Source organism: Phyllostomus hastatus, unplaced genomic scaffold (genome assembly GCF_019186645.2).
Source record: "Phyllostomus hastatus isolate PE091 unplaced genomic scaffold, TTU_PhHast_1.1 phas_scaffold_60, whole genome shotgun sequence".
NCBI classification, from domain to species: domain Eukaryota; kingdom Metazoa; phylum Chordata; class Mammalia; order Chiroptera; family Phyllostomidae; genus Phyllostomus; species Phyllostomus hastatus.
The window spans coordinates 734654-758376 of record NW_025334038.1 but is presented as its reverse complement, the minus strand read 5'-3'; the positions used below and the strand labels follow the sequence as shown (position 1 = coordinate 758376).

Genomic DNA, 23723 nt, shown 5'->3' with positions numbered 1-23723 from the left:
GTAAGGAGGTTAAATAGTAATAAAAAATCTCCTGACAAAGAAAATCCCTGGACCAGATGGTTTCACTTCAAATGTTCTACCAAACATTTAGAGAACTAACACAATCCTCCTCAAATATTTCCAGAAAACTAAAGAGAAAAGAGCACTTTCAAACTCATGCTATGAGGTTGACACTGTCCTGATACCAAAGTCAGACAAAGGCATTACAAGAATACTACAGATCCCTTATGAACATTGATGCAAAAATCTGCAAGAAAGACTAACAAACTATTTTCAACAGCATATTAATAAGGTTATATACACCACAACCAAGTGGGATATATTCCTGAAATGCAAGGATGGTTCAACATATGAAAACTTATCAATATTATACATCATACTAACAAAATGAAGAAAACACACACACAGTTATCTCAAAAGTATTTGACAAAATTCAATACATTTTCATAATACTATTTCTAGTATTTAATAAACTAGAAATAGAAGAAAACTAACTCAACATATCTGAAACTATATATGAAAAAAGCACACAGTGAACATTATGCTCAATGATAAAAGATAAAGCTTTTCCTCTAAGATTAGGAAGAAGGTAAGGATGACAGCTTTTACCAATCTACTCCATACAGTACTATAAGTTTCAGCTAGAGCAATTAGGCAGGAAAAGAAATAAAAAGCATTCACATTGGAAAGGAAAAGTAAAATACTCTTTGTTTGTAGATGATCTTATTTGTAATCCAAAAGATCCATACAAAAATTTTAAGATTAATAAATTCAGCAAAGTAGCAGGATACAAAAATCAAGGAGCAAACACCAGTTGCATTTCTATATGGTAACAATGAACAGAAAATTAAGAAAAAATTTCCATTTCTAAAAGCATCAAAAAGAATAAAATACTTAGGAATTAACTAAATCTAGAAGGTGAAAGACTTCTACAGTGAAGACTATAAAACGTTGCTGAAAGTAATTAAAGACATATAAATAAAGAGACATCTGATGATCATGGATTGGAAAACAATATTGTTAAGATGTCAGTACTACCTCCAAAGCTTATCTACTTATCTATAGTCAATAAATCTCTATCAAAATCCCAATGAGGTTTTTGCAGAAATGAAAAATCAATTCTAAACTCATATGGATTTTCAATAGACTTCAAATGGTCAAACGAACTAGGAAAAGAACAAACTTGAAGGATGCACACTTCTGATTTCAGCACTTATTACAAAGCTACAGTAATCAAAACAGTGTGTTACCTCATAAAGACAGACATATAGATCAATGGAATAGAACAGAGAGCCCAGAAATAAATCCTCATATATGTAGTCAAATGATTTTTGACAAGGGTACCAAGACCATTCAAATGAAAAAAAAAAAGGGTAGTCTTTTCAAGAAATGGTATTGAGAAAACTGAATATCCACAAGCAAAACCATGAAGTTAGACCTTCACCTAACACCTATAAAAATTAACTCAAAATGGATTAGAGACCTGCATGTAAGAGCTAAAATTATAAAACTCATAAAAGAAAAGCCTCACAACACTGAATCTGGAATGATTTCTTGGATGACACCAAAAGAAGAGCAACAAAAAATAATAGACAATTGAACTCCATGAAAATTTAAAAATTTTATGCATGAGAATAAATTAATATCTAGAATGTATAGTGAACTTCTGAAACTCAACTACAAAAAACAAACAACCCAAATCAAAAATATCAAAGAACTTGAATAGACATTTATCCAAAGAAAATAGACAAGTGGCCAAGGAGCTTCTGAAAAGATTCTCAATGCACCAATCATTAAGAAAATGCAGAAAACTTCTGGCCAAGATGGAGGTGTAGGTAGATACATTTTGCCTCCTCCCACAACCAAAACAAAGACAACCAAAACAAGACAATAACAAATTTAAAAACAAAAAATAACCAGAACTGTCAGAAAACTGAACTGTTTGGAAGTCTGACAACCAAGTAGTTAAAGAAACATTCATCCAGACTGGTAGGAGGGGCAGACATAGACAGCTGGGGTGGAGAGGACTCGCAGCAAGGCAGTGGCTGAAGGACTGGGCCAGGCAGTAGCTGGCAGACTGAGGTCCCATATCTGCATTAGAATAAACTGGGAGGAACAACTGGGGAGCGAGACAGACTGTGCAACCCAGGGTTCCAGTGTGGGGAAACAAAGCCTCAAAACCTGTGACTGAAAAAAAATCTGTGGGGGTTGAGACGGCAGGAGAAACTCCCAGCCTCACTGCAGTGTTCGTTGGAGAGACCCACAGGGTCCTAGAATGTACACTAACCCACCCACCTAGGAATCAGCACCAGAAGAGCCCAATTTGCTTGTGGGTATCAGGGAAAGTGACTGAAAGCCAGCCAAGAGTTGAGCAAGCAGCATTGTTCCCTATTGGACCCCTCCCCAACACACAGCACTACAATGTAGCAGGTGGGTTGCCCTGCCCTGGTGAATAACTAAGGCTCTGCCCCTTGCTACATAACAGGTACCCCAAGACAAAAAAATATGACCGTAATGAAAGAACAGATCAAAGCTCCAGAAAAAATACAATAAAGCAATGATGGGACAGTCAACCTATCAGATGTACAGTTCAAAACACTGGTAATCAGGATGCTCATAGAAACAGTTAAGTATGGTTGCAAGATAGAGAGAAAGGTGAAGGCTATGCAAAGTGAAATAAAGGAAAATGTATAGGGAATCAATAGTGATGTGAAGGAAACCAGGACTCAAATCAACAGTTTGGAGCAGAAGAAAGAAACAAGAATTCAGAAAAATGAGGAGAGGCTTAGAAACCTCTGAAACAACTTTAAATATTCCAACATCTGAATCACAGGGGTGCCAGAAGGAGAAGAGGAAGAGCAAGAAAAAGAAAACTTATTTGAAAACATAATGAGGGAGAAATTCCCTAAACTGGCAAAGGAAATAGACTTCCAGGAAGTCCAGGAAGCTCAGTGTCCCAAAAAAGTTGGACCCAAGGAAGCACACACCAAGGCACATTATCATTAAGTTACCCAAGATTAAAGATAAAGAGAGAATCCTAGAAGCAGCAAGAGAGGAGACAGTTACCTACAGAGGAGTTCCCATAAGACTCTCAGCTGACTTCTCAAAAGAAATCTTGCAGGCAAGAAGGGGCTGGAAAGAAGTATTCAAAGTCAGGAAAGCCAAGGACCTACATCCAAAATTACTCTACCCAGCAAAGCTTTCATTTAGAATGGAAGGGCAGATCAAGTGCTTCCCAGTTAAGGTCAAGTTAAAGGAGTTCATCATCACCAAGACTAAGGTCTATATGAAATGTTAAAGGGACTAGAACAGGAACAGATTCACAGAAATAGAGACCGCATGGATGGTTATCAGTGCGGGGGTGAAGGGGGAGTATGGAGGGTAAGGTATAGAGATAAACATAAATGGTAGGTACAAAATAGACAGGGGGAGGTGAAGAATAGTATGGGAAATGGAGAAGCCAAAGAACTTATATGTATGACCCATGGACATGAACTAAGGTGGAGGAAATGATGGTGGGTGTGGGTGCAGGGCAGAGAAGAATAAATGGGATAAAAAAATGGGACAACTGTAACAGCATAATCAATAAAATATATTTTTTAAAAAATGCAAACCAGCCTTGGCTGGGCAACTCAATTGGCTGGGGCATTATCCTGTACACTGAAAAGCTTGCAGGTTTGATCCCAGTCAGGGCACATACCTAGTTTGAGGGTTTGATCCCTGGTAAGGGCGTGTATGGGAGGGAACTGATCAATGTTTCTCTTTCACAAACAAACAAACAAAATATCTTTGGGTGAGAATTAAAAAAAAAAAAAGAAAATATAAATCAAAACAAGATACCACCTCATACCAGTTGTAAGGATGACTACTAACAAGAAGAGAAAATAAGTGTGTGGAGAAACTGGAACCCCTGTACGCTGTCAAAGGGAATGTAAAACCGTGCAGTTGCTGTGGAAACCAGTTTGGTAGTTATGATACAGCAATTTCCCTCCTGATACATACCCAAAAGAACTGAAAGTAGGGTCTCAAAGAGATACTTATACGCCCATTTTCATAGCAGCATTATTCACAATAGCCAAAAGGTGTAAACAACCCAACTGTGCATTACTGAGAAATGAATAAGCAAAATGTTCTATGTACAACAATGTTCTATTATTTAGCCTTAAAAAAGGAAGTAAATTTTGATACACATGCTACAAAATAAGGCAGCCACAACAAGACTGATGCTGTATGATTCTACTTTTATGAGGCATCTGAGTAGTCAAATTCATAGAGACAGAAAGTAGAATGGTGGCTCTCAGAGGCTTGGGGAGGGAAATGGGGAGTTATTCCACTCAATGGGTGGAATTTCAGTTTTTCAAGATGAAGAGACCTGGAGATGGATGGTGGCATTGACTGCACAGCAATGTGAATGTACTCAGTGTCAGTGAACTGTACACTTAAGATGGGTAAGATAGTAAGTATTATTTTATGTGTATTTTACTGCAGTAAAAAAAAAATTGAGAAGAAGATGATAAAAGAAAGCTTGCTCAGGGTCATACAGATAGTAACAGGGGGGTCAGAAACTAAAAGACCGGCTGTCTGGCCCCAAAACTAGTGTTGCTGCTATGGCAATGAAACGTTTCTCAAAACGTACCCACAGGTTCCTTCCCTGTCCTTGCATCCGGCCTGTCTCCACAGAGCGTATCATTTATTACCCTCAGTTAAGTAGAGGGTTCTCATAGGCCTGGTCACACAAGGAAACAGGAAGCTACTTGATTCTCTTTATTTCTAGTCTAGTAGACTGACCTAGCATTGTGTTTTGTCAGCTACCCACCCCCCGACCTTTTTTTGGAGGGGGAGTTGGTTAATTGTTTCAGGAGATGTGTATTTGAGTCTACAAAGTTCATATTGACATACTGGAGCTGGCACATCTAAACACTGTAATGGCTAGATGAACTGAGTTACCAAACCAGAAACGTGTTAAGGCCAGGCCCTTAAGTCCTATCTAAAGTTGTATAATTGCCATGGGAGGGGGCAGTACTGACTCCTGATCAGGATGTGGGCTCTGTACCCAGAGCTACCACTGAGAGGGGCAGCAGCAGGACTGACTGCAAAACAGGGATGGGAACACACATGTATTTTTTCAGTTCCTTATCAGAAGGGTCAAATGAGATGACAAGACAGTAAAAAGTGCCAGACAAAACCAAGGTCTAATATTAATCATGGCTGAATTTTCTATTTTATAGATCTGACTCCCTATACTGGCTTATAGGTCTTCTAGGTCTTCACTGCAGCCCGGAACCACTTACAAATCCCTGATGGCAGCAAGGTTAGGAAGGTTCCTGGTCTAGCACACTGCTTGTGACTCAGTACTCTCAGCATGTGGTCAGGAAAGGGATCAATTAGGAGGCTTTGTAGGAGCAGAGAAGGAAAGGAGAAACTGAAAATGGAATCAGGAGCAGTAGTCACAAATCACGTATCTGCATCTGCTTCACTCACATCCTCCAACCTTGATGCTTATTTCTGTTTGCAAAGAGAATGGTTCTCAACCAGGGACCATTCTGTCCCCTAGGGGTATCAGGTCATGCATGGTGACTTTAGTGAATCACAACTGAGGGGTAGAGTGCACTCTTGAAATCTACAGGTGGCAGTCAGGGATGCTGCTAAATTTCCTACAATGGACAGGGCAATGCCCCACACAGTGGCCTGAAGTTTCAACAGTGCTGAAGGTCCTACAAGCTGTGCTCTGGACCAAGGCAGGCAGAGCCAGCTTTACTCAGACTCTGGGAATGAACACTCACACTGTGATGCTCACCAACTATGCCAAAAGAATAGCTCTATTTGAAAAGATATGGGGCACCACCTGCTGGTTCTTTATTTTACAAGAAGCAAGGTCAGGTGCTTCTAGCTTTGTGCTTTTTAATCACACCACTACCACGGCACTTGATAACTCCAGGCTGATGTACTTCCCCTGCAGGCAGTCTCCGGAGGGAGCTCTTCACAGAGTTCTCCAAGGCTCACCCAACCTCCACACCATGGGAACTGAGGCCCCTGCCTCCCACCATTGCCTCTTCTGCCAGAGCTGGAAGGTTTCTACCTGCCCTAAGGTGGCAGGTTCATCAGATCTGAGTTTACTTTTAAACCAATAAGCACTCTAGCCACTTCCATTTTTCAATGAGCCAATGATGCTTTTGTTCTACTTTCTGCCTGATTTGAGAATAGTCTTAAAGAAATATGAGAGGCAGCACAGTGAGTTAAAAATCCTGATTTTACAGGAGTAAAATCGCTGTGTCCGTGGACTGGTTAAATGCAGGATAACTGTTCTTATCCCACAGGGATGTTGTCATGAATAAATACGTCAACAAATACAAAGTGCAGAGAACAGTGCCTGGGACTTGGCAGGCACAAGGTGAGACTCAGCTATCATTATTGTTGATGCCTATGAGAAACCCAGTTCCAACTCAGCAATCTGTTAAGCTAGCAGGTGAATTTCCTTAGTGTTTCTCTGAGAAAAGAGGAACTGGCTTCTAAACAAAGTCTTCTTCCCTTTTGGAATAAACTAGAAGCTCAAAGCTGTTTCAAAAACAAGAGTTACAACAGATACATTGTAACTTAAAGTGACTTCACTATATAGTCCTCATTTTTATCTTTAGAAAAATGCTTTTGGAGAAATGATGAGACAAACCTGCCTAGAGCCCAGGGCTGTAGACAGACAATTTATGACAAGCTGGCAGAATCCAGGTGTGTGTGCCAGCTCAGGTAACACTATACATACCTTGCTCCCTGTGAGCTGTGCAAGGTGAGGTTTTAGCTCTTCTCCGATTACGGAATAAATTGCCACTAAGCAAAACACACTGGCCTTCCGCACACTGCTCTCAGTGTTGTCATAGCCCTGCAGGAATCAGAGGGGAAACACAGAAAAGAGATGAGATCAAAGATCTGCTTCATAGTCACTATTTCATCAACAGTTCCACATACGCCCTTACAGTTCAATCTTGGACTTGCCAAAAACAATCAGGATACAACTTAAACTCTGCAACTGAACCCAGGGAGCTTTCACCCCAGAAAGGTCAAAACTTAATAGTGTCAAGAGCGAGCTGGCTCCGAGGGTATGGAAGCAGGAGGCTAGTGAGATGCAGACTGATCTGCCTCCGCAAAGGGTGTTGCTTTATAATGAACCACCACAGTAGAGTCACTCAAGAAGCATCATGACAGAGACAGAATGAGTACAGGAAATTAAGAGAGAAAAATAACTTGCTTCTTTCTTATTTTTCCCAATGGTGAAACAAATTTCACAAGTGAAAATCCCTTTAAAGAAATGAGAACTATGCCCTGGCTGGCATAGCTCAGTGGATTGAGCGCGGGCTGTGAACCAAAGGGTTGCAGGTTCGATTCCCAGCCAGGGTACATGCCTGGGTTGCAGGCTATAACCCCCAGCAACCACACATTGATATTTCTCTCTCTCTAAAATCTTTAAAAAAAAAATAAAATCTTTAAAAAAAATTAAAAGAAATGAGAACTACATCACTCATTCTGTGTCCAGTCCCACAGCCTGATATTAGTTAACATTCCTCCACAGCTGGGCCTCAATCTACTCAGCAGCCTCATCCTTACCTGACAACAAACAGAACTACTGCTACTCTTCCAACAGACTCTAGGATTTTTCAGCCTGTTGTGTTGTTCCTTCTGCCTAGAATAACCCAGTCTTTCATGGCATTCCAAGCCACATGCTTAGCAAGCAGCCGCATTTTATTACATGTGATGCTGGTTTCTCTTGACTCTTTCCCATTGAAATTTCTCTCTCTCCAGGACTCAACTCTAAAACACCTCACAGATAAGCCTTTCTCCCTTTGCTACCCTGACCCAGAAATCACCTCTCCACCTCTGATCTCACAATTCTCAGCTTGCATGTCCCTACAACTCAGCACTCAGCACCAGAATCTCTACTTGTCTCTATGGCTGTGTTGTGTCCCAGAGTACGCTGAAAATCCCTGAGGCTGGGCCAAACAGTGGAAAACATCTTTATCTTCCAAAATCTATCTAACTCAATGCCTCATGCTTAGAAGGGTTTCAATAAACATCTGCAGAATATATGACAGCAAGGACCATTACCTGATTTTGCACTCCATGTTCCACCTGCCCAGGGCTGAGGCCCACAGATGTGCAATAAGGGTTTGTTAAATTAGGAAGGAACAACAACAACAGAAAGATCAAAATGTGTTTATAGTAAAGAGAAAGTTCATTTTGTGAGCCACAGTTGTAGGCTGTCAGGAAACCCTTCCTGCTGTCTCAGGGGAGGATAGACTAGGAGACAAGAGAAAAGGTGTGAGGTATCCAAGCCACACAGCTTCCTACATTCTAAACCACAGGTCAGCACCTGGCTTTCCCCACCTACCATCACTTTGAGCTGCACTGTGCCAGCCCCACAGCCCATGCAGGCACCACAAAGCCTACCTGCAGCAAGCCCGGGATGATGTCAGCAAGGAGCTGTAGCAAGGATTCCCGGGAGATCCTCTCAACGACTCTTGTCTGCATCTTGATTGCAGCAAGGTTGATGGGGTAGTCGGCTGTTTGGATGATGGGGCAGAGCACCTTAATGCACTGTTCCGGGTGGATGGAACTTGCCAAGGTGGACGCAGCTTCCTCCGCAGCTCTCACTACCTGAAACAGAGGTTCCCCCAAATAAGTGAGCTTCTCATGCTGTGAGAGGAGAAAGACTCAGTCAAAGTACTGCCTAATTTTGGAGGCCAAGAGACAGACTTCGCTTAATGTCTCACAGAAGCCATCACTCCCTCCAGGCCATTTTGTTTAAGAAGTTCCAAGCAAAGTGGTTTAAAGGATAATTTTATAGGAGAATGGGGGACATGGGAAAGCAAGTATAGATAGGAGATTCTGGCAAAAACCTTTGAAAAGTGATTCTCTGAGTGCAATTTCCCCCCCATCCCTGCACAGCAGTAGCAGCAGCAGCAGCTGCAGCAACAACAACATCCTCAAGAACTTCTTAGAAATGCAACTTGTCAGGTTCCACCCAGATCTGCTGAATCAGAGAATGTTGGGCTGGAGCTCAGCAAGCTGTTTTAATAAGCACCTGGGAGATTCTCATATACAGGTGAATGTGAGAGTCTCTGCCCTAGAAGATTAGGACCTGAAAACAAAACACTTTCCCATGGCCTTTAGGCCACCCACAACTGAAATAACTGGAGAGAAACCCAGAAGGAAAACCAGAATGACCTCACTACTTATGTTTCCATGGAGACACCTCATTGCAGAGTGTTGCCCCAAGGAGCCCCCTGTGTAAAGTTGCTTTTCCAGGAGTCTGTGCTCATGAGATCACCTCATGGCCAAAGGAGCAGCCTGTGACCTCTGAAGCAATCACAATGCACTGGGACACATGCAATACATGCTCTCTAGAGGTCACCAGAGATACTCTGTAATCCAGGTAGAAGTCTAGTGCAGAACCCAGAGGAAAGAAAGAACAGGGGCTTGGGCTTAGAGAGCTGGAAACAAATCCCGGTCACACCACTCATAGTGCTAACTCCCCATTTCGTCATCTGTAAATGGGGTTGTCTAACACAGATCATTTGAGGAGCAGCATAGATATGTAATAGATATTCAATAAATGATAGTTACCCCTATCAGTGGCACAGGAATACATACATAAATGATACACAAAGACACCCAGCTATAAATGGGTATGAATTTTCTTACAAAATGCATGGAACATCTAACCTGACGTGTGCTCACCGGCTGGCAGTGAGCACGGAACGCTGCGGAAGGCTCGCTGAAACACAAGAAAGACATACACAGAGACAAGCAGTTTCTGTGAAGAAGTAAAAACCGAATGGCCACTCTCTCTAGTGGGGAGAGCTCCATGGCCACCCTCTCTAGTGGAGAGTGCGCCGTATCCATTCCCAAGCAGATTTTTATTGAGAATACAGACGTAGTTTGTGGATTCACAGTCTGGCAGAAAAGATCAAAAGAAGTAGGTGACTTACAAAGGTGCAGACAGAACCCCCGCTGTGATTCTAGGCAAAGTTTGGGGTTTTAACATATGAAAGGACTACAGGTTCCAAAGGTTTCCTGTCTGTGCCTTCAAATTCTAATCTAATAACACCCTCCAGCAAACAGATCTCACAGGATCTTGCATATTCTATGTCTCAGGCCTGATTACCCTGGGGGTCCACTGTTTCTGGTCTGAGCTGCACCACCCCTGCTATTTCTGCAGGCCTGAGTAAACAGAGAAGACAAGGTAGCCAGGAGACTTGGATTTCTCACAAGGACTCAGGCTTTGACAAAGCCGAGGGGGCAGGGGTTGATGTCCATCACCCCTTCATATCCACAGCCCTGAGTCTCTTCCCTTAGGGCATTCCCAGGTGATCGCGTCTAAGATTCATTCTCTTTCTTAGAGAATTGTTACCCGTCATTGACTGCCGATCATGCAATGAGAGCCAAGCATTAGAACAGGCAGCGTTCATGCCAGGGAAATAAGTTTTGTTTCCTTAGTGGCTCCTGGTCCAGAGGTCTTTCACTCAGCCTAAGTCACACGGGGGTGGTTACAGCTTCCTGAGACCAGGCAGAACAGTCCCCAACACTAACCCATTCTCCTAATGCCAGCCCTGGACTGGTCATTCCATCATATTCTTCTCTGCTCCGTGTTCTGCTATTCTAAACAACTCAGCAAGTACAAACCAGGGATGGGCACTTACCAGGGGTTCAACACTCACTGATAGACTGAATGGCATTCTCCTATCTGAGGATTTGTTCTGTTTAAAGCAGCTCTACCTTCCTGAATTCTGAAAGTCACATTTCTTTCTTGTTGGTGATCTTTTGGACTTTCCCTGGGAAAACAAGCTATCTTCTTAAGTCACTGACCAAAGGCTAAGTGTCTCATTAAATGAGATCACCCTTCTACCCCATCATGAACTGGCTGGTATACTTACGGACACGATGCATATACCCGCAAGGGCATATATTGGGATTGTATACGAATTCTTTCAAGAGCCAAATGGAAACCCAGGTCAGCATGGTTCAAGGAAGGGTAAATACTGTGTGCATGTGAGGAGACATGTGTCAGGAACATCCAAGGTTTGTGCTTCCTATATACGTAAAAGGTCGGGTTTTGCTGCAAAGCATAGCAGAGTGATAATTTTATTTGAAGAGTCATGTCCTACTCTCAAAAAGCTCGTTAAGATTCTTAAGAACTTCAAAGCCTCAGAAATAATTTTTTTCTCACCCCTTCCTTCTGCCTTCCATTTATGCTTTGTGTGTGCATTCATTCAGTCCTATGTGTCAGGGACTGAGATCAGTCAACAGAGGGGAGGACAAGGGGTCTCAGGTACTGCCCTCACGGTGCTGGGCAGGGTGTGGGTGGTCCATGCACATAGGCAGCATGAGGATTCAAAGGCCCAGGAAATGGCCGATGAGGCCACAGAAGCAGGCAGGGCCAAGAGTGGGAGTCTGCTACCTGAGGAGCTTCTTGATGTTGGTCAGGATTAGATGGAAGAAGGGTGGTGAGGGATAAGTAGTAGAATGAATGTCTGCAGAGCCTTCTCTGGTGTTCTGCGAGAATTCTTCCAGCTCAAGGGTTCTTGGCCCTACAGAGCCATCCTAGCCTGCCTCTGCCTCCTCCACGGCAAGCAAGTGCAATCTCGGTCTTTCCATGCACCTCAATATAAGTGAGCAGACTACCCTGTCAGCAAGCATTAACTTAGTCACATTTATGGCATGTCACTCTATTTTACATACACATGGAAATGAGAGTATTTAAAAGAAACTCACTGCAGTTATTTTTTTTTCTTGCCAACCCAATCTCCTGCAAAGTGCAGCTTTTTCTACACCCCAAAGGTAGAGTGCTGTGGGGCCCTGGTGTGTGCACATGACCTTTATCCTTTTACCCCAAGAAAGGAAGCATCCAGGGTTGGATGGGCACATTCTCTACCTCTGAGAACAGTGCAGCAGACAAGCCTCAGTTCAAGCCTCTGGCAAGGCATTTAATTGTTCTGAGACACAATTTTTAAAAACTCCAAAATGAGGATTTAAAAATACCCACTTTTACAGTTATTTGGATTAAGAGAGAGAACATACAAATGACTGCAGCTATAAAACATGTGATGGCTATTAGCTAGGCCTTGCCGAAGCAACAATACTGGAAGTGGGACTTGACAGCAGAGATGCTACCAGGAGGCACAGCTAACCTGGGAACTCCAGGGCTGCCAGAAAGCAGAGTTCTATCCAGAGTATCCCTCCTACCTGGTCTACTACATGCTAGTGGGTATGCTCGCTCCAATGATCTCTCTAAAATGCTAACCTGGTGACCATGTCCATGTTCTTCAATTCAGCATGGAAGGCCAACAAGGTCTGCTTCCTCTGGCCTGCCCAGTTGAATTTTTAGCCCTCTATCTTCCCACTGTGCCCTGGTAATACTGAGCTGAGGGGACACCCTGCACCTGCCTGGCCAGCCTCATCTCAGTGCCCTTGTCTAATCCCTGCACCCTTCCTGAATGTCACTCATTTGTGTTCTTCACCCAGCTGGACCAACTCACCCTTCAGGGCCCACTCATATCAACCAGAATCTTCAGGAAGAGCCTCTGTGAAAACCTTGAACACTACACTTAAATATTTTACTGAAACTGTCTCTCCCATTAGACTAAAAGTTCCTTGAAGGCAAGCTCCCATCTCAGCCATCTTTCTATACCTCCCATGCCCAGCACAATCAATGTCCAATATACATTAGGTACTTCATAAATGTCTGACAGACTAATTTTCCCCTAGTGCATATATTTTTAAAGTGCTTATGACAGGCAAAGTCACCTCTTGGCATGCCTCACTGATCTGCATTTACATGTTCCAACTAAGGAGTTAGCCCAGAAAGTAAGGAGAGAGGCAAGATATCTACAAATGAGCAACATGAGCCTTAGGAAATTCAACTGTACAAAAGTGTCTCATTCAAGGTAACATAATGGAAAGGAGGACACAGACCCGTTCATCAGAAAAAAAAAAAGACTTTAGTTCAGGATAGCTTTTCCCAATAATGTTTGAAGAGGAGTATCATATTTCTTAGAAGAGCAATGAATCATGCAATGAATTATGTAAGATGAAGTGCTTTTCTTCCTCCTCAGTTCACACACATCATGCAATGAGTAAGACCATTCTCTGAAACCAATGCCTTTTGACTCTAAGAAGTCACTGTTCACAAGTATCATGAAACATACTAGCCAGAAAGCTGATTAACACTGAGGAAACTTTGGGTCTCAGCTCTTAAACGTGGAAGTAAAAGGGTCAGAAAATGCTGGATGATTTCACAGATATATCCGAGTTAGAAAACAGTGACGTACAGAAACAGATGTTTAAGATCCCAGCAGGGAATGGGAAGTGGCTCACTGGGTGGAAAGACATAGGCTTTGGAGACAGACTGGGATTCAGATCCCAGCAGTGGCCCTTAACAGTCATGACAGGAGCCAACCGAAAACCTCCTGGAGTCTCTCAGGAATGCTACCAGCGTTAAAGAGACAAGGAAGTAAGTTGCCAGGCTCACAGTGAGCACTCTGTCACAAGGTTTCCTTCCTCTCCTCCAGTTTCCATGTGCCTCCCTGTCATTCAGGTTAAGAGTTAAGCTGCAGGGAGCTGCTTGGGAAACAGACTGCTTCAGGTCTACTGAGCTCAAACCCAAACCTGAGAACTTCCTTTTATAAAACTCCGGGACTCCTAAATGTCACCTGCATGAAGCAGTTAGTCAAATGTTTCTAATATAAGGTTTTCTAAAAACTCCTGAAAAAAAAAAAATGCCAGTAGCTGTACCTCAAGATACAAATTGTGAGGCACTCTCTTTTACTGATGTTCAAGAAAGTTTCCCAAGACAGACACTGTTTCTGGCAAAGCAGGTAGGTGTTCTTCACTTCCCTCTATATACTAACCCCCCAGTTTTGGGCAAGCTGCCTGAAAGTTCAGGGTGAACTTTAGGTTTGCCCCTGTGTTCTATGTAACATAAGAAGCAAAGATTATAAAAGTAAGCATAGAGACAGCAAAAGTAAACACGGACAACAGAAAGAAAGGAGGACAAGGCTGGTTAGCAGACATGATGGCCAGAAGAGACAAGGATTTCAAAAAGGGCAGGACATATTCATGAGAGACAGCTGGATTAAGTAGACTTTTGGATCATAATCCACTCTGAAGCTATTGAAATTGTTCTAATTCTGTTGATTTTGCTATAGTCTGGTTAGAAACATAAGAATTCTTCAGTTTCAAAGTTAGTGAAATAATAGTGTCTAGCTAGGAAAAGTATAATATCCTTATCTAACTTTCTTAAAAAAATGAGGTCATTAGTCAGAATACCGATGAATGTTTGCATAAAGATAAGGTTTCTTTTAGAGCACAGAACTTGTCAAATTTGAACTGCATGTTTTAAGCTTACAAAATTTGATTTGGCCTTGTCACTGATAAATCGGAATAATTGGCTCAGTAAAAAAAAAATACAAAAACAGTATAAGTAAAATAGCAAATGTTCAGAAATGATGAACAGAATCAAAGAACGCTTCCCAGTGGGCACACTCAGTTTAGCTCCACAATCATTTGTCAGTGAAGGAAAAGGCTGGCGCCACCTCCTGGGAAAAGCTGGAAAGACCTTATAAAAACAGGATTGACACTAACTTGTAGTATCCACCCCTGTAGCAGGCAACCATTCAGCTATACTTAGTACCAGTGGGAGGAAGAGAGAGAAGAAAAGCTACAGGTTCAAAGTCTGGAGATCCTGAGGAAAATTTCTTTTATTTTCTATGCCTCGGTTCCCTTATCAGTAAAATGAGCAGTAGAATCTAAATTAAGAATTTTTACATTATTTTAAATTATAAACCTTATCTTCTACCCATACTTGACTAGTAAGTACTCTTCCCTGAAAAATGGACACTCAAAAAATTTTAGGAGGCAGACTCTGAATGGCATGTGCTCTAACACCACCTTCACATCCTTGCCTGGAAAAGCAGGCTCGACAATCCTATCTGTCTCAAATATGTGAAGGCTCTTGGGTGGGAGACTTGCTATTTCTTACCCCTTACAAGGCACTGATTTAGGACCCAAAGGGAAAAAAATACTGAGGAGTCAGAAGGGGCTGGGAGACCAGGAGATGGCTGTGTTCCCTAGTCCTGGAGGCTTCTGTTTTGCAGCTCTAAAAACGCATGTTTTCTGGCCTAAAGATGACAGCTACTCCGGTGTAGACAGTGATAGACTCAGCCAAAGCAGCAGTCCAAAGATGAAAGTTGTGTTTTTTATTGGAGTTTTAAGAGTTTTAAAGTTAATTCAATCAAACTTTGTCTTTGTAGATGTATTTAGAGAAATGCAGTTCTATCTGCTTTGTGTAAAACTTAAAAACAATTCTATTCAGAACTAGTCTACTTTAATGGAAGAGGATTAAAAAAAGACAGTATCATTATCCTTAGTTTTCCACAATGTCATTTACCTTTCTCACTTAACTTTAATGTCAGGGCAGGCCTTACAGGGCATAATGCACCCCTGCTCCCCCAAGTCACCAGTGCCTATGAATGTTTTAGAGATCCAAAGAGCTGCTGTAGTTTGTTCACAATCACATAGCCAGTGAACCGACAAAAGCAGGGTGTGCACCCAGGTCTGCAAACTCCAAACTCAAAGATTCTGACATTAAAATAACAGCCCTCTTGACTACTTTCTGCAATATGGGTTGTTTCAATCAGATGTTCTTTCTGAAGCTACAGGAGCTAAAGGGCAAGAGTCACAGCTGGCCCCAAAGAGGGTCAGCTTACCAGACAGGAGGAACCATTTCCCCTTGCCCTGAAAAACAGACAGAGCAGCAGCAGTGGTCACCCATAACGGGACAGCGACCCTGTGAAGTGAGAAACGGCATCTCCACTTGACACACAGAACATGGTGGCAAGTCTTGATTCCTTGAACTCAGCCCAGGTATATCTTCTAAGTTCATGCTCCCTCCCTCAGCTCACTATTACAATTCTCTCCCTAACTACTTCTCGGTCTCAAGTTCTAACACCTCAAGCACTCTCCCTTGACAATACCAGCCTACTCCAAACTCCTAGTGCATTTCACTCGGAACCACATGTTAATTCCTTTCCTTTGAACTCAGCTAAACTACAGATCCTTGAAGACTGAGCATTTCTCCCCACCCCATCGCTCTGCCTCCAATAATAAAACATTCAGTAGAGTTTGAGCTAAGTGTCAAACTATTGGCTTAGCAAATGTGAACCTTTATATGACTATATAGGTTTCTGGGTTTGTCTTTTTGTTAAAAAGTAGTAACTTACAAAGGGAAGGAGCCTCTGGCCACATCTCAAGATTGGTCCCATAGAAAACTGGAGATTTACAATCTATGAAGGTTTAGGTGTACCACTCAATAGCAACCTTTATTATCTTGAGGCTGGATATGACACAGATAAACATCTAGTCCACTCCCTGGGCTAACAGATAAGAAAAACCAAGGTCCAAAAAGGTAAAATAATTTCTCCAGTTTCACACAATGCATTGTTCTGAGGCTGGACTCTGATGCTTTACACGCTGAGACTTTAGTATAGTGACATACAATGATGATGACATTTCCTCTTTCAATAGGCAAGTGTAATCAGAACTAATGAGGTCATATTCAGAAGACTAATTATCAAAAAGTTTCAATTATAGATTATCCTTAAGAAATGGAGTTGGTTATTCTTGTAAATTTATATGCAAGACACATGACTGGGAACAACTATTCTTACGCTAAATGTGTGTAAAATAATCAATAATTAACATAACTACTTACTAAAAAATGAGTCTTCTGACAGAGATAAGGATGTCTGAAAACAGTTTGTGTAGCAATATTTGTACAGCACAACATTTTTAACAGCATATTTCCATAACATTTTAATTCTCATAACAGTCGTGCTTATGCAGGGTTGTAGAGAGGTGATGAAAATAAACAACGTAGCTGCAGAGGAGCAGAAACAAAACTGAAAACAAGGTTTTCTATCTCAAGATTTTATCTCACAATAAGTCCAAAATCTCATTCATAGCATGAGTTCTTTTATTAAATCTTCTCTTAATCAATGAAAGTGAGATTCTGCACCAGTCCTAACAAATAAGATTACAAATTCTGAGAAGAGTTAAGATTAATGGAGCTCCTTTGAAAAACAGAAAAGGGGCTTAAGACTTTAAAGGTCACTAACAAAGCTTTAACCCTTTTAATCATGTTTGGAAAAGCTAACACTGGTGTAAACCATAAAGTACCTTCATTAAGAAGGCAGTGAAGAGATTTCTGGCCAAGATGGAGGTACAGGTAGACACACTGTGCTTCCTCACACAACCAAAATAAGGATAACAACAATTTACAAAGAAAAAACAATCAGAACTGAAAGAAAATTGAACTGTACAGAAGTCCAACAACCAAGGAGTTAAAATAGACATATTCATCCAGACTGGTAGGAGGGATGGAGTTGGGCAGCTGGGCAGAGAGGGGTCTCAGCAAAAAAAGCAGTGGCTGGCGGACCTCGTGCACGTAAGGCAGCAGCTGATGGACCCTGGGCACGCAAGATGTTAGCAGGCGGGCCGTGGGGGCTGGCAGACCCCAGGTGTGGGGTGGCAGCAGGCAGACCCAGCAAGGCCCACAAGGCGGCTGGCTGACTGGGCGGTCACACATTTGCCTGCAGATAAACCAGGTGAAACTGGGGAGCGAGAAAGACCTCACAACGCACTGCTCCAGTGCAGGGAAATAAAGCCTCAAAACACTGATTGAAAATACCTGTTGGGATTGAAGTGCCAGGAGAAACTCCCAGCCTCACAGGAGAGTTTACTGGAGAGACCCACAGGGTCCTAGAACGTACACAAGAAAGCCCACTCACACAGAAATCAGCACCAGAAGGACCCAGTTTGCTTGGGGGAAGTGGCAGAAAGGACTGAAATCTGGTAGAGAGAAGAGCAAGTGCCACTGTTTCCTCTTGGACCCTCCCCCTCATACAGCGTCACAACCCAGCGACAAGGTTGACCAGCCCTAGTGAACACCTAAGGCGCTGCCCCTCACTACATAATAGGTGAGATAAGACCCCCCCCAAAAAAGACCCAAACGAAAGAACAGATCAAAGCTCCAGAACAAATACGACTAAGCAACGAAGAGATAGCCAACCTGTCAGATGCACAGTTCAAAGCACTGGTGATCAGGAAGCTCACAGAATTGGTTGAATTTGGTCGCAAATTAGATGAAAAAATGAAGGCTATGATAAGTGAAATGAAGGAAAATGTACAGGGAACCAATAGTGATGGGAGGAAAACTGGGACTCAAATCAATGTAGTGGACCGGAAGGAAGAAAGAAACAACCAAACAGAAAAGAAGGAAGAAACAAGAATTAAAAAAAAAAATGAGTAGAAGCTAAGGAACCTCCAGGACATCTTTAAACATCCCAACATACCCCCAAATTATAGGGGTACCAGAAGGGGAAGAGGAAGAGCAACAAGTGGAAAACTTACTTGAACAAATAATAAAGGAGAACTTCCCCATTCTGGCAAAGGAAATAGACTTCCAGGAAGTCCAGGAAGCTCAGAGAGTCCTAAAGAAGTTGGACCCAAGGAGGAACACACCAAGGCACAACATAATTACATTACCCAAGATTAAAATGAAGGAGAGAATCCTAGAAGCAGCAAGAGATAAGGGGACAGTCAACTACAAAGGAGTTCCCATCAGACTGTCAGCTGCTTTCTCAAAAGAGACTTTGCAGGCAAGAAGGGGCTGGAAAGAAGTATTCCAAGTCATGAAAGGCAAGGACCTACACCCCAGATTGCTCTATCCAGCAAAGCTTTCCTTTAGAATGGAAGGACAGATAAAGTGCTTCCCAGATAAGGTCAAGTTAAAGGAGTTCATCATCACCAAGCCCTTATCATATGAAATGTTAAAGGGACTTTTCTAAGAAGATAAAAACCATGTATAGCAAAAGGACAGCAAACTCACAATTATTAACAACCACACCTAAAACAAAAAACAAACAAACAAACAAAGCAATCAGCTAGAACAGGAACAGAACCACAGAAATGGAGATCACATGGAGGGTTATCAACAGGGGAGTGGGAGGAGGAGAGAGGGGGAAAAGGTACAGAGAATAAGTAGCATACATGGTAGGTAGAAAATAGACAGGGGGAGAGTAAAAATAGTATGGGAAATATAGAAGCTAAAGAACTTATAAGTATGACACATGGACATGAACTAGAGGGGGAGAATATGGGTGGGAGGGGTGGAGGGGAATGAAGGGGGAATGGGACAACTGTAATAGCATAATCAATAAAATATATTAAAAAAAGAAGGCACTGAACTGCTATAGCATATTTTATTCACTAAAACAATAAAACAAGGAGTTGGAGAATGAAAGAGAATTAACTTATTCAACTAGGAAATATGAAAACATGTCACGGCTCAAATAACTATGTACCCGTGTCGGAGGAGTACTAGACTTACAGAGGTGATCACATTATAAGTTATATAAATGTCTAATCACTGGGTTGTACACTTGAAACTGATATGATATTGTGTGTCTACTGTCATGGAAAAATTTAAATATGTAAAAAAACCACACCAACTTTTAAAATAAAAACTCTAAATTGGTATCCAAATCCTCTATCTTGCTTACTGTAGAAATGTATATGCTAGCTTAGGATGGATGATGACTGAGATAGATCTAGTGCCTGATACATTTTCAATATTTAAAAATAAATGTTTTACATGCACAGCTCCTTTTAAAAGACCCTGATAAAACATACTATGGCTTGTAAGATGATAAAACAAGCTATCTTATCATCATCTTCCATTAGGACTTTTATGATAAATTTCAATTTATAGAAATTGCATTTCAAAAAGTTGTCCTTCAATGCTACAGTCCCACAGCCAGAATGACAATGTGCACCAGGTATGGCCACCACCACAGCAGGCAGGGAAGGACATCAGGTGCCAAGGTGTGTCAGCCTCCCAGGTCTCACGCTCTTCACTTCCTGCTGAGGCCTGTTTTGTCTATGAATACAAAACCAACTAGCTTCTTATGACAGGGAAGTTCTGGGATGAATACACTTTGGAAGTACTGCTTAGACAGGAAAGTAGACTTTGCCTCCATATGACTAATATAATAACTGGGTCTAGAAACATTTTGGATCCTTTCCAATAAATGTTCAAATAATGTTTGGATAAATGTTTGAATGTAATAATGAGAAAGAATAATGACTTGAGAAATATTGTGTACAAGATTATATGCCAACATGATTGGCCACAGCACAAACTATTTTGCCCTAAAAAACAAAAAGCAAGGAACAGAGACAGATTGGTTAAAATAAGAGAAAGACTAAAATAATTTTAAAGGAAAAGAAAAACAAAAACAAAATCTATACCTACATATACACGTGCCCAAGTTAGGAGCTTCTGGTGAAGTGACAGAGTCAAGTTTCGTAAGGGAAACAAGGACAACCACATCAAGGTGAGTCTGAAAGTAAGCAAAGCAGGGCAGCCTGCCAATACAGGCAACCTTTCAGAACATAGTGTTTCCTCTACCTCCTTTATCAGGTCATCAGCAAAAGTAGCGTGGACACCCCTGGGTTACAAGAATTATACTTTCTGCTTTTGTCGCTAAGGTGATTTAAAGGACTTCACAACTAAGAACTTTCTCTCCTAAATTTCTTATTTGGCAGGGAAAAAATAATAAGATCCCTAAAAAAAAAACAAAAAAAACAAACAAACAAAAAACAACCCCAGTAAACAGCATATGGGTTATTTAACTGTTAATTTGTACTTCTTAGGGTCCACTGTCAAAGTTTCAAAGTTTAAGACCAGGATGTCCACTTTGAAGACAGATGTCTTTCAAGGGGAAAGCTGTGAGTGCCACACCTTGTAGATGGCTTAGTTTTCACCTTAATGCCACATTCTAAGTATGTCCTTCTCAAAGAAAACTGTCATCATGTATGTAAAAGAATGTTGACTTTATTTATTTATATATGTGTATGTATGTTTGTATGTCCATGTAGTCTCATTAAGGAGAAGCTACTGTGATTTAAAAAGACAAAGAGAAAAAAAGCACAAGTCAGTTGCCTTGTAAAAGAAACACAAGGCCTGGTTTGTATCTTGCTTCTGTCAGTAAGCACCATGCATTGCCTCACCAATTATGGTACCTCCTGGGACCTCCCTTCCTCACCCAGTGATCACTCTGTTGACTATATTAGTTCATCTGGTCCTCACATTTTTTAAATAAGTTATTGTAAGTGAAGAGCATTTTGTTCAAACACTAGTGACTATCACCATCATACAACCAAGCCAGACTTTGAAAGTATAAGTTACTGGTTTGAAAATACATCTGTCTGGCCTTGGCTGGCGTAGCTCAGTGGATTGAGCGCAGGCTGCGAACCAAAGCTTTGCAGGTTCGATTCCCAGTCAGGGCACGTGCCTGGGTTGCAGGCCACAGCCCCCAGCAACCGCACATTGATGTTTCTCTCTCCCTTTCTCCCTCCCTTCCCTCTCCAAAAAGAAATAAATAAAATTTTAAATAAATAAACAAACATTAAAAAAAAGAAAGAAAATACATCTGTCATGTAAGTACCTGTGTTATGCTAGAACTATTAAGTGGGGAGATGCCTGGACAGAGCATGAAGACCACCCCGACCCTTGCTGACCCTGTAATCATGGTGGGGATTTGAGGAGGCCAAACAGGCCACTGTTTTCAGCAGTCACCTAACTGCTGAACAGAGAAAAACTATGATTTAGGGTCTAATTCTTTTTGTAGATATAAGAATTGCTCCAAGCACAATCCCCTTAATTCATGAGTATGCTCATGAAATACTCACATGTAAGCTAAGAGACTGATCTGAGCAAGTGATTGTCTCACACTTTGGGGTCAGAGATCGTTTTTAATATCAAGTTTTCTAGCTGGTACTGTAAATGTTCAGAAGCTAGTGGGGAAGGCGTACCACAGCCCAAGAGGAGCACACTGGAAAGGGAAGAAGGAAAAGGGACCAATACAGTGTAGTACCACTCTCATCAAGCACTGGGCCAGGAACCGTCACTGGTTGTCTCATTTAACTCTCACAAGAAGCTTGGTAATAACAGTCATCTCTATTTTACACATAAGGAAAGTGAGGCTCGCAAGGTGAAATAAGTCCTCCAAGGGTCTGGAGCAAGTAAGCATCAGTTCTAGGATTTGTCTGGGACTTGTTCTAGGATGTCTTTATCTTCAAAGCCAATTTCAATCTCCCACATTGCACTGCCAGATACTAAATGCCAAAAGGAAATGAAAGACCCTTCCTTTTGACCCAAAGAAATGGGAACAATTGACATGGGAAATCCTCAGGAACAGGCCAAGCCCACTGTACACATAGAAAGGAAATTAGAAACCTACCAAGTGACACACTGGTCCTTGAACTGCACTGCTGCTCAGCTACCATGGCAGCAATGGGATTTTCACCCTGTATTATGGCATGGGCTCAGTTCAAAGGAAGGGACTCCTTTTTTGAAGACTTACAGTGATTGGCACTCCTCTTTCCCCACACAACTAACTGTGCCAAAGACTTGTTCACCCTTCCTGGGCCTCAGGCCTGGCTCACCTCCTTGTGGGAGTCTTTGTGGGCTTCCAGAGTCTTCATGATGGTCAGCTCTGCGTAGTTTTTAAATCTTGCTGGCTGGTTTCTCAGGATTTCCCGCAAAACTCTCAATGCTAGTGCTCGAATGGAATGCTGGAGTACAAGAGGAAAGGAAGACATCAGCACTCAGTGTACAGTACTTCACTAAATGTACAGTTGCTTGGGTCCAGGGAGATCCAAGCACCCAGTTCTGGGGTTCACTGGCATCCTGCAGCCACCTCAACACAGATTACACTGCATAACTGACAGAGGCCCTCTAGATAGCCAGCTCTGTGAGGGCAGGCCCTGTGCCTGTGTTGACATTCCCAGGACCCAGCACCTAAGGGGGACCAAATGAAGGTTTCTTGAATGAGCCAAATGAGAACCAAATAAGAACGATATATCTCTGGAGGATTTCAGATTTCCTGAGGCTGAGATATGCACATTTCCCTTTGTAGAACTTACAAAAGGACAGGTAAAAAGCATCTGAACACTGCAACAACATGACCTGAAACACTGTAAATTCTGTAAGGATAACTGGAGACCTGTCATTATTCCCAGCCTTCTGTGTGATGAGATCATGGGGGAGGGGAATCTATACAGGTCCTCAAGTTGCTTGAGGACCTCAAGGCTGAGTCATGCACCTGGAGGAAAGCCATTCCAAACACATTCCTAATCTTAATAAAAGAGAATGGAGTTTATACTAAACACAGCCAAAAAGCACATCCTGATTCTCTGTCACTCACCCGTACCATTCACATACTAACACACCATCTACTGCCCTCTACATGACACCACTCTATCTCCCTACAACAAAGCCCAACCAAGGACAAGTGCTTCGGAAGCCAATACTTTGTTTTAAAAAAAGTTAATACAGATCTTTTGTCACTATTCTTTTCTAGCTTTACTCAGTCCTATACCAAACCACTAATCCGAAGCATCAGAAGTCATCATGACATTCAACCGGCCTCCTGCTCACCTGTCTTCATTCAAGTCACCACCACTGTGACCCCGGGCATGACTTCTACCATGGGCTGTGTCAGATTTCCGTCCGGTACTGCCAGCGGAGATTTTCACCATGTTTACATTATTTGTGTTTCTGCTGGCTGACACAAAGCCCAGTGCAGAGGGGTGGAGTTCACTTCGCAGTCCCTACA

The 23723-nt window shown here is 42.0% G+C and overlaps 1 protein-coding gene across 32 annotated transcripts in view; it reads right to left on the bottom strand.

Annotated features, from left to right (window-relative positions):
- Positions 1-23723, bottom strand: part of CLASP1 (cytoplasmic linker associated protein 1) — a 286688-nt gene that overhangs the window by 7250 nt on the left and 255715 nt on the right. For all 32 annotated transcript variants that reach the window (XM_045826128.1, XM_045826129.1, XM_045826134.1 and 29 more), the window contains 3 exons: positions 22552-22680; positions 8437-8643; positions 6758-6874 (listed from right to left, as the gene is read on the bottom strand). In XM_045826128.1, the coding sequence (XP_045682084.1) occupies positions 6758-6874; positions 8437-8643; positions 22552-22680 (453 nt within the window). The remainder of the gene's footprint in view (positions 1-6757; positions 6875-8436; positions 8644-22551; positions 22681-23723) is intronic.